We start from the raw sequence: 12,121 nt of genomic DNA on the forward strand, positions 1-12,121 counted from the left end.
AAATCACCCCCCAGGGGGATGGTCACGCCGCAATCCCTTCTCCTCCATTCTCCTCTCGGGATCTTGGGCACGCGCGCACACACACACCCAGCGTGTGTTTTAAGCCACCGGGTCCGGGACGCGAACCGCGGTCGACTACATGGGAGTCCAGCAACATAGCCATTATGCTAACTGCTGGTTCCCTCTCTGAACATTTTTTAGTCTGTACTTTTTTCTTTTTTTAGATTTTTGCTATAGGCTGCATGTGCTTGCTGGAGAGAGACAGAAAGAAAGAAATCACCCCCTAAGGGGGACGACCACATTGCAGTTCCTCCTTTTCTATTCTCCCCTTGGGATTTTGGGCCTACATGCTTATGTACCAGGTGCTTTTTTCTCCCCCGAGTCGTTGGGTCTGGGACCATGATTAGGCTTATGGAAATTCAGAGCTTTAATTACCACACTACCTCCTGACATTTTTTTATGTGATACACACATAGGCACAGAATGGTAATATGAGCACAGAGAAAGATAAATCAAAATAGATGCCAAAGCCTTTGATACCTGTGAGGGTGAATACGGTAGTGAGTAGAAAGGTTAGGAATGAGTGGAATGGGAGTTACCCCCAAGAGCATTAACCACAGAGGAAAGGAGGTTTGGTTCATGGATGAGAATAATGGCCTGGAAAACAGTGAGAGAAGCAAGAACTTGCTAATGCTGCTTTCTGTGCTGTAGATTAGCGTTTTACATAGGAGAATGAATAACTTTCATTTTTACAGGAGGACTAGATATTAGGGCATAGATACCATCTATCAGGCTACAGAGTTGACTATAAATCAGAACCACCTAAGTAGGTTTTTAGATAAAGGCCCTGGATCCCAGTTCAATATTCTCATTTGATATCTGGAATACAGCTAGAATTCTTTAATTTTTTTTTTGGAGAGGTTTTTGCCATAGGGCATGTGCTCTCGCCAGACAGACAGAGACAGACAGAGAGACAGAAAGCGAGAAATCACCCCCCAAGGGGGATGGCCACGCCGCAGTCCCTTCTCCTCCATTCTCCTCTCGGGATCTTGGGCGCGCACGCACACGTACACACACCTGGCGTGAGTTTTAAGCCACCAGGTCCAGGACACAAACTGCGATTGACTACATGGGAGTCCAGCGACATAGCCATTATGCTAACTACTGGTCCCTAGAATTCTTTAATTTTTAAAACTCTTCCACCTGACTGATTCATAGCCAGATTTGGGAATATCCTAAAAAAAGAAAAGTTAGAAACAGTTTCAACATGAAATGGGGACAATCGCCTGCTATTTAATAGGAATTGCTCTGGACACAGAAAAATTGACAGTAAGATAGTAATCCTTAGGAGAAGTAAAAGTGGGAGAAGGTGAGGATAGGAGGATGTAAAAATAATGAAAAACATGAATTATTAATTGGGTCAAATCTTCTGAATACTGGAACTTTTTTATTGCTAGACGGCCTGTGTACTCACCAGAGAAAATACCCTCCCCACCCCCATCCTGTTGGGATTTTGGGCATGCACACACACATGCTCAGCCAGGATCAGGACTTGAACTGAAGTTGACCATGTGAGATCCAGCTCCATACACACCATCTTGAGTACTGTAACTTCTCCAAAAATTATTGCCTACTAGGTCTTACCGACTTAGGACTTTGCTGTGTGTAGTCCTTTTTTTTTTTTTTTTTTTTTTTGTGAGGTTTTTGCTGTGGGGCGCATACAGTCACCAGAAAGAGAGAGACAGACAGACAGAAAGCAAGGTGTGTAGGATTTTTAAAATGTGTATTTTTAGAATACATTTAAGGGACCAGCAGTTAGCGTAATGACTATGTCGCTGGTCTCCCATTAGTCGACCGCAGTTCGAGTCCCAGGCCCGGTGGCTTAAACTTATGCTGGGCGCGTATGTGTGCGTGCCCAAGATCCTGAGAGGAGAATGGAGGAGAAGGGATTGTGACATGGCCATCCCCCCTGGGGATGATTTCTTGCTTTCTATCTCTCTGTTTCTTTCTGGCGAGCACATGTACCCTATAGCAAAAATCTCTCAAAAAAAAAAGAAGAATATATTTAAATAGCTTTATTGAAGAAGGTTAATTCATTGTAAAAAGTTTATCTCCTTCTGGAAAGAGAATGAAAGACACTCACTAAGTGGTCCTCAAGCCATAATTTGTCCCCAGCCTCAACTAGTCAGTATCAGGACACATGCAGGAGAAGCAGGAGTTCTTCCATGTGTGCTCAGTACTGTGGAGTGTTACATTATTGCTCTTCCGCTGCAGGTGGCCTGAAGAGGTTTATTTTAAGTAACATTTCCATATTTTCCAGGCATTGTAGTAGGCACAAGAGATAAGTAAGTTGCTTTATTTGCCTTAAGGAACTTAGTGCAACATGGGTGACATAGATATGGCATCTGCTCACAGATGTCCTGAATGTGCCTCATTCATTTAAAAATTCTCTTAGAAAATTTGAAATTGTACCCAGTATGTAATCAAGCTAGAAAAAAATTACCAAACTTTGATGACCTGTACATTTTTGCTTTCCAGAGACTTGGAAGAGATTCCTGTTTGATGTCAATTCTATGAAATTTATTATACTATGAGAATTTGTCTTCTTTCATGTAAAACCAATGTGTCATGGAATATATTCTCCTTTTTCTCACATTCACCTGTCATACATCCTCCACTGTTTCATGTTTTGTTCACATTGTCATGCTTTAAAATATATTAAGTTTTTAAGAACTGTTCACTTAATTTTATTTATTACTATTATTAATTTTTAAAATTTGCTATTGGGTATATGCGCTTACCAGGGAGAGAGAGAAAGAGAGAGGGAAAGTGAAAAAGCAAACTGCAGGTCCAGGAGTCAACCCACGGTCAGCCATGTGGAAGTCCAGCATTTTACCCACCACACCACCTCCTGGCCCTTTTAAAAAATTTTAATAAAAAAAAGTTTTAATTTATGATAGAACATGTACATGCATATGTGAGAGTGAGGGCGAGAGAGTCAGGAACTCTCCACAGGTTCTGAATGGACCTTGCTCTCCTTCCAGTCCTTCAGCCTGTCAGATCCTGGGCATTCACTTGCATACCTGATGTGTTTCAGGCTCATCAGGCCAGGGATTTGAACCATAGTCACCATGTGGGATCCAGCTTCTCTTGAACGCATTACCACTGTGCCACAAAGGCAGCCCCATCATCATCTTTCTTTCCTCAGGCTCAGGAGGGGTCTCAGGGTTAAATTCTGGCTGATAGCGAAGCCTCTGCTCAGTCACTGCGCTAGTTGACAGCTTTCTGGCAACTACTTTCTTCTTTGTTTCTTATCATGAAGTCCTAAGAGATAGTTCCGATAGACAAGTATTCAAACAATGTTAATCAGTTTCTTTTTTTCTCTTAATTATATTTAAATTTATGTACACACATATATATTTATACACCATACATTTTCTACATCTCTATTTCTTTTGCAGGTAGTAGCCATGGTTATATGGGTGCCAGTAGCAGAATGTCAAGAAGAGCGCATTTATGCTCTGCTGCTACCAGTAGTTTATTAGACATTGATCCCTTAATTTTAATACATTTATTGGACCTTAAGGACCGGAGCAGTATGGACAATTTGTGGGGCTTACAGCCTCGCCCACCTGCTTCACTTTTGCCGCCCACAGGTAACATAGCAACAAGTATAATTTCCTTTTTCTCTGTGATTTTCTGGAACTCTCGAAGATTCATTCATGTATTTGTCATCTAAGTGTTGGAACATGGTGTATTTCTGTAGTGAATTGATTTTTCGTTGTGTCTATGAAAATTAATAGTTATAAAATTCTAATTTTTTTTGGAAAAAACAGTGAATTTTATGTAAAAACAAACTAGAAATGTTTGTAAGAAGGTTTTTATGTAATTTACCATTTAAATTGTGCCTAGTTAATAGTTTAACTTTTCTGAAGTATAGTTATCTTCTTTGTGACTTTTTTTCAGGCCTCATGAATTCTCTAACTTTGAAGTAGAACTGTGTCTAAATCCAACAGAAAAAGATATTTAACTCTTGCTCAGTAGATCACAATGGTATCCAGTGTTTGATGTGTAAAAGTTACGTGTCAAAGAGAAATTACATTTGTGTTATTTGTAATAAGTTGGAGATTTTTATAGCCAGATCTGGACATTATGAAAGTGTGAAGTATAGAGTCGTTTTGGTATACCTAAGGATTCACCTTTAAAAACAGCATTTTAAAAAGCCATTTTTGTTGGAATGTTGCCAAAATATTCTCAGTGTATTTAATAAAATGTACTGAATGTTTCTCTACCCTCTTAAAAATAATATTAAATCAAATCCGTGATTTAGAACAGTAATTTTGATGCTCCTTTAAGCAGCAGGACTCATTTTTCAAAGTCTAAGGCAGAATCTTAGTATAAAAAAACAGAGAAATAGAGCTTCTCTAGTAACATAGGGACTTTGGATCATCTTGTCCTCTTCCTTCCCAAATTATACTTCCTAGAAGTCTGAGTGCCCAGTTTGAATGATTGTTTTCAACCAGGTTATGAAACAATTGCCTTTTATCTATGGCCTGAAAATATTTTATATCAAGTTTTGCTTAATAAAAACCAGTGTTGTTTATAAAGGCTTAGTGAAACAGACAGGTTCTGAATCTGTAGACCCATGTGTTTTTTGGCTTAACCCTTTTTTCTTTTGGAGTGATTTTTTATATAGGTGCATGCACTCACCAGAAAGACCGAGACAGAGAGACAGAAAGCGAGAAATCACCCCTCAGAGGAGATGGCCACACCACAGTCCCTTCTCCTCCGCTCTGTCAGGATTTTAGGCACGCCCACACATGCGCCTGGCGTGAGTTTCAAGCTGCCACGTCCGGGACTCGAACTGTGGTCTCAACTGCATGGGTGTCTGTTATGCCATCTGTTGGTCCCAGTTTAACCTTTTTGAATAATGATGTTTTAGTAAGTTTAAAAGATCCCTATTCTAGGACCAGCAGATGGTGTAATGGTTACATCGCTGAACTCCCACATAGCTGACCGTCGATTGAGTCCCAGACCTGGTGGCTTAAACCTCACGCCAGGTGCATGTGCATGTGTGCCCAGAATCCTAAGAAGAGAGTGAAGGAGAGGGAATTGCGGCATGGCCACCCTCCTGGTTGGTGACTTCTTGTTTTCTGTCTATCTCTCCAATGAGCACATGGCCCCCTATAGTAAAAATATCTCTCAAAAAAAAAAGGGGACCCCTATTCTTTAAACCTGTAATTTTGCTTCTAGGAGTATATCTCAAAGAGAAAGTAATCAGGTCTTTGAAAATATCCAACAGTACAACTGTGGCTAAATAAATTACAGTTTAGCCATGCAATGGTATATTTCATAGATAGGTAAGGTGTTTTAGAGAATATTAATGTCATTGGAAAAAAAGAATGCATACTGTATAAACAGATCTCTGTTCACTAAAAATTTAGTTTTCTTTGTAAAATTAATAATACGAGAGGACCTACGATTTAAATCCAGGTATTAAAATGCTGAAGATAACAGGGAAGGTAGAGGAAGTAGTAGGAAGGAAAAGTAAGTCTTGAATTTAAACACCTGGAGCTGGACATACCTGAGTCAAGTGGGATACCAACGTGGAGAGTCCTAGTAGATAGCTAAAAAATCAAGATCTGGAAGGCAGGTAGTCTTTTCTTGGAGGTGATACCAGATAATTAAAACTAAAGGAGTGACGTCGTAAAATAATATTTTTTAATGTTTTTAAAAGAGGATAACTAGGGACATAATCCTGATGAACATTAGTTTTTACTGAGTATGAGGAGAATGGTCCAGATAAAAAGCCTTTAAAAAGGAGAAAAACCAAGAGAACAGTCATGCATGCCAAATAAAAATAACCTGTGAGGGGATGCTAACAAAAGCTCTTATTGCAGAATGCTACAACTTTCTTTTTGTTGAAAGGCTTGCTGGATTTTGATGGTTACTTTGATTTTTCATGTGCGTATTTTTTATCCCATCACTCACCTAGTGTCTGACTCACAGCGTATTTGTGTTCTTAACCACAGTGCTGTAAAAGGAGCATAGTAAGCAGTATCATGTAATCTAGTTGCGCCATATTGTAGTGGTAAATAGAACTAGAAAGTCTAGCTGGGGGCCAGTGGGTGGGGTGGTGGTTGAGGTAGCTGGATCCCACATGGCTGATTGCACAGTTCAAGTTCAGGACCTGGTGGTTTGAAAAACAATCCAGGTGCTTGTGAATGCATGCCCAAAATCCAGAAAGAAGAAATGGAGGAGAAGGGATTGCATCATGACCATCTTCCGTGTGGGGGGAGGAGAGGGGAATGCTTTCCTCTCTCTGTCTCTCGCCAGCATGCACACATACCCTGTAGCAAATTTAAAAAGAAAAAGAAAAAAAATACATACCAGGGACATGTGCAAGTGTACCCCAAGTCTCGACAGAATAGAGAAATGGAGAAGGGATTGTGATGTACCCACACCCTATTATTAGGGGTGCTTTCTCTCTCTTTGTCTCTCTGTTGAGCACACATGCCCTCTAGCAATACAAAAATAAATTAATTTTTAAAAGAACAGGCTCAGTAAATGTTAATTGATAATCAGATAAGGGGTGTTTAAGGCTTTTTGTGTTTTCCCATTCGGGATTTTTACTTTTTACGTACCCCATCCATTCTTGCCAGTTTCCCATAATAATAAACGGAAGCCTGTTGGTTAATACAGACTTTCATATTTAAGTCCACGTAGAAGTGGGAGTCACAAAAATTTTATTTAGCAAACATTTTGAGTATTTTTGTGCTTGACCTGGAATACAAGGATCACTGAGTTCTGACCTCCACCCTTAGGTCATTCAGAGAATACATGAGGTTTGTCTTCCCCGTTACCATGTAAGCGCTTCAGTACGAGTACACGCTGGACTCCTAATGTAGATCATTGATTTGTGAGGAGGGGCCACATGGTGGACAGGTGCCTGCCGGCAGGGGATTTCAGATTATATATGGTGAATTTGGGTTGGCAGAGAGACCACAGGCAGTACAACGTGAATAAAGTGTAAGAACCAGCTAGGCTGCGTGGTGTTAAGGCAGCTGGGTCCTACATGGCCGACTGGGTGGTTTGAGTCCCAAACTCATTGGTTTGAGAAACATTCCAGGTATATGACATGTGTGCCCAGAATCTCAAAGGGAAAATGGAGAAAAAGGGATTGCCATGGTCATTCCCTCTAGGAGGTGCTTTGTCGCTTTCTCTGTCTCTGGCAAGTGCATGTGCCCTATAACAGTTTTTAAAAAATGAATATGACAGGACATGGCCCATAAATTAGAATGAGTTGCAGTAATTCCAGAAGGTTGGGGTATATTTGGAATTGAGGGAGAAAATAAAGCCACTGAGAGAAAAGGTAGATTCAGGTAATAAAGAGCCTTGTGTGCCATATTGATTGGTATTTTCCTACATTGTATAGAAGGAAATGTAAAGGAAGATTCTAGACAGAAATGGAGTATTGGATTTAGATTTTAGATGACCACTTTGGCATCCTGATAGACGACGGACTGGATGGGAACTGTACCACAGAGTACTTTCACAAATGTCGAATCGTCTGAGCCTTACAACACCCCTGTTATGTGAATATTATTATCTTCATCGTAGAAACGAACAGACTCAGTAAAGTTGATGGACTAATAGAAAGTTATAGCGACAGAATGGGAGATCTGAGACCAAATCCTGACTTCTAAAATCTCCAGTCATAGTCTATGAGTGCTTTCAACTGCAGTTAATAGAATGTTTCCAGATGGTGGCTTAACTAATAAAGGCACTTCATTATCATGATACTAAGTCTGGAGGTAGGGATGAGATGAGTCCATTTCTGGACCCAAGTTCATCAGCTATTTGGAAGTAGGGCATTAGATGGTTTTCCTGTGATACTCTCACCTGTTCTCCTAAGGTAGCTGCCACGGCTTCACCTGTCATGGTTTCACAGGAATACAGAGGGCAGAAAAGAGGGCTTATTTCTATGATCTTAAGAAAGCAAAATTATTAATAACAAAATTGCTGACTCTGGAGGCAGGCATCTAGGTTTAAATTCAAGTTCTATGTGCCACCTGTGTTACCCGGAATATGTTATATTACCTTTTTGTGTTGTTTCTTATTTTATAAAATTTGAGTTAATACTACTACTTACCTCACAGGGTCAATATGGAAGGATTAAATCACTTAATTTCTTTTTTTTTTGAATGCCTGACACAGTAAATTCTTTGATTTTTATTGCCAGAGTGTACATGGGCTTGCCACAGAGATGCAGCACCCTCCAGTGGCGTGTGGTCACGCTGTAGTCCTTTTTTCTCCATTTCTCCATCTCGTTAGGACTTGGGGCACACACACACATGCGTCTGGCACGTTTATCATGCTGCTGGGGCTGTTATTCAAACCACAGTCAACCATGTGGGATCAGCTTTCTATGCATAGCACTTAACTGCTGCCCTGTGGGGCCAACCCAGTAACTTCTTTATTCACTTTTGTTAAATAAATAAACCCAGTCAATCTTCCTGTCAGGGTACAGAACCTTTCTCAGGGGTGTCCCAGCAGTCTTACACCAGTAGAACTGGGTTTTGTGCCCACTGTAAAAGAGGGATGAGATTAGTCCATTTCTGGACCCATTTTCCCCAGGAATAAAGAGGGGCTGAACCTCCCTGAGCACACTGCTGCCCGTCTGACACCTGAGCACAGTCTGGGCACTTTGGCAAGATCTCTTGGCAGACTACACTGTCTGCCTAGGGCTGTGCTTCCTCATGGATGGCAGAGACCATTGCAGTGTCTTAGCAGCTTCGGCCATCGTTTCTGCTAATAAAGGCTATGTTCAGTTTCCAGTTTGGGCACATTTTAGTCTCTGTTGTCTTTTTTAATTTAGTTCAGTTTCTTTTTGCTTGGAATCAGAGTGTTCTTTGCTCTACAAAAGGTTGAGTATGGTGGCGTAAACCTGTAATCCCAGTGACTCAGGAAACTGAGGGAGGGGAATTATGAGCTCCAGGCTGGCCTCAGCAACACAGTCAAAACCCTGTTTGAAAACAAAAAGCCAGACATGGTGGTACACACCTGTAATACCAGCTGGGAAGCTGAGGCGGGAGGATGGCTAGAGCAAAACGCTCTTACGTTAACAAAACCAAGTAATACTACCTGTTTTTCCCATCCTGCAGCAGAATAGAAGTGTATTGTATATTTTTCCTACTTGAGTTTTTGTTAATGTTTGGGTGGGAGAGGGAGAAAAGAAATGAAAAACTTTAATTTCTCTGGGAAAAGAGATAATGCTATCACTTTAGTTTCTGTGAAGATTCAATGAGTGTAAACTATTCTATGAGATTCCATAAGACTTGACAGTTATGTCTAGTAGTTCAATAAGACAGCTTTTAAAATTTAGGGAGTTTTGTTGCTGTTTTTTGCTCGCTTTTGTTTTTGCTAGAGGGCATGTGCACTTGCCACAGAGAAAGAGGGAAAGTGGATAAAAGGAGAAAGGGCTCCCTGTGGGAACGGTCATGCTACACTCTCTCCTCCAGTTTTCCCTCCTTTCAGGATTTTGGGCACTCTCACATACCCAGCATGTTTCTCAAGCCAGTGGGTCTGGGACTCAAACTGCGTAGTTGACCATATGGAACCCAGCTGCCTTATCCACCAGGCTGTGGAGCCAGCTAAAAATTCTAGTTAGAATTTTTTAATATAATGCTCTATCTAGTGGATTAACAGAGTATTTGGGTTCTAGAATCTCCCCTCACACATTTCAAGCATAAACATAATAAAAACTCAGTGTAGAAATAAGAGAAAATTAAGACAGTATAAAGAAGAAAACTTTGCAAAAAGACAGCGTTTAGTCTTTTAGAATTAAGTACATAGTTTAGATTTGAGTGATTCTGGTATGACTCAGGCCCTAACTTTTATGGTGTGAATAGTTAGAGCACTTGTGTCGTCTTTATTTTCATTAATGGAATTCAATGCATAGTTTTATTGTTGATGCCGCCCAATGCTTATTTTGTCAAATACGTATATATTCATATTTTAAGATATTTCATGAATGTTAAAATTTTTATTAATGTGACTTGTCATTTTCTCTCTGAAGCTTCATATTCTCGAAAAGATAAAGACCAGAGGAAGCAGCAGGCAATGTGGCGAGTGCCCTCTGATTTAAAGATGCTGAAAAGACTAAAGACTCAAATGGCTGAAGTTCGATGTATGAAAACTGATGTAAAAAATACACTTTCTGAGATTAAAAGCAACAATGCTGCCTCTGGAGACATGCAGACAAGCCTTTTTTCTGCTGAACAGTCTGCTCTGGCTTCATGTGGAACTGAAAACTCTGGCAGATTACAGGATTTGGGAATGGAGCTTCTGGCCAAGTCATCAGTCACTGGATGTTACATACGAAACTGTAAGTGAAAAAGTTCCTGAGCTGATAGGTGGCGTGGTGGTTAAGGGTACTGGACTCCCACATAGCTGGCTGCAGTTTGAGTCCTGGACCTGATGACTCGGTTTCTCACTTTCTCTCTCTCTCTCGTCAAATTAAAATAAAGAAAGAAAGTTAAATAAAGTAACTCTTTCAAATTAAAATAGAGAAAGAAAGTTAAATAAAGTAACTCTTGAAGAAAAAGAAAAATTCCTTATTAATGTCATTTCTCCACATATTATTTGGGAAACTAGATGACTGGGGTTTTTTGTTGTTGCTTTGGGTTTGTTTGGTTTTTTTTCAGGACAATAATACTTAAACATTTCCAAAGAATTAAGACTAAAAATATACACAGACATCTTTTCTCATTCAAAATTAGTTTAGGGAATGAGAAAAACTAATAATGACAATTCAGTTTATTCTATAATAAAACTCGATTGCTTGCTCTGTGGTTGGCAGACTACAAGACAAAATCCTTAACTTAGTAGATCCACTTGCATTCTAATACTTGGAATGAGACATTGAAATGTGTAAATAAGTAAAGATAATTTCAGTTGGTAAACATTTTGTCAAAGAAACAACAGGGGTGGGATGGGTGAAGCAGATGAGGAATGTGCTACTGTAGTTGGAATAGTCAGAAGGTCCATCTGAGGCGGCAACATTTGAACCGGGGGGGACGATCTGAGGTAAGCAGAGTTCTGAGTAAACAAAACAAAACATGCAAAGTCAGGGGGCTGGGTGGTGACACAGTGGTAAAATGCAATGCTCTGTGAAGTGGATCCACATGGAAAAGTTCCAGGTTCGCGTTCAGAGACCGCCTTGATTGTGCAATGCATATGCGTGTCCATGATGTGGAGCAGGCTGAGGGTGGACTGGGGGATCAGAGACTCTGTTACAGATACAGTGTCTGTCTCTCTCTTCCTCGTGGAAGAAATAAACTTCTAAAAGAAAATAGGAAATCTCTGGTGCAAGATTTGCTTTGTGGTTTTGAAGGTCTGAAAGAAGTCCAGTATGGCTCTAAATCATTAACAAAGCAAAGGGGAAAATAGTAAGAAATGAAGTCAGAGAAGGAGACAAGACTTAGATTAGATAGGGTCTCATAAGACCTTAATGAAGAGATTTTTATTCTGATTTTAGGCGGAAGTCTCGAGAGAATAAAAATAAGGGAGATGTTTGTAATCTGATTTAGTCTTTACAGAAATGACTGGTTATTGTGAGCAGAAGGGCTTGACAGGGTTGATAGCAAGAGCTGCAAAACCAGTAATAGTCTGTTACCGCAGCTCGTGTGAAATATGGTGGCATGTTCTGACGTTACAGCAGCAGGTAGATGGATTTTTTTAAAGACTAGCAGCTTTTCTTTTCCTCTTTTCTGTTAAATTGCCAGAGAGTGTTTGTACTTGACAGAGAGGAGAGAGAAAGCGAAAGCACCTCTCAGTGGGATGTGGTCACACCACAGTCCCTTCTCCTCCATTTCTCTATCCAGTTGTGTGTTTTTCAAGCCACTGGGACTGGGATTCAAACCCTAGTCAGCCACATAGGATCTCGTTTCCTTAATCATTAGGCTGTGGGCCTGGACCCTGCTGGCAGCTTTTATTGATTAAGGTTTCTACCTTTCTAAATTATCCCAAGGGTGTTACATAACTAATAGTATGTATATGACTAGGAGAGAAGTTAATCTGTGTATAATAGAAACCTTAGACTAGTAGGGCTTAATTCTTT

General features: G+C 40.2%; 2 protein-coding genes across 7 annotated transcripts in view; both read left to right on the forward strand.

Moving 5' to 3' along the window:
* Window positions 1-12,121, forward strand: part of SKA2 (spindle and kinetochore associated complex subunit 2) — a 1,094,818-nt gene that overhangs the window by 127,188 nt on the left and 955,509 nt on the right. The window lies entirely within an intron of this gene.
* TRIM37 (tripartite motif containing 37) overlaps window positions 1-12,121 on the forward strand; it is a 154,210-nt gene that overhangs the window by 92,961 nt on the left and 49,128 nt on the right. For all 6 annotated transcript variants that reach the window (XM_027774239.1, XM_027774241.1, XM_027774240.1 and 3 more), the window contains 2 exons: window positions 3,462-3,656; window positions 10,079-10,387. In XM_027774239.1, the coding sequence (XP_027630040.1) occupies window positions 3,462-3,656; window positions 10,079-10,387 (504 nt within the window). The remainder of the gene's footprint in view (window positions 1-3,461; window positions 3,657-10,078; window positions 10,388-12,121) is intronic.

The sequence above is a fragment of the Tupaia chinensis genome, unplaced genomic scaffold (genome assembly GCF_000334495.1).
Source record: "Tupaia chinensis unplaced genomic scaffold, TupChi_1.0 Scaffold000416_1, whole genome shotgun sequence".
Classification (NCBI taxonomy): domain Eukaryota; kingdom Metazoa; phylum Chordata; class Mammalia; order Scandentia; family Tupaiidae; genus Tupaia; species Tupaia belangeri.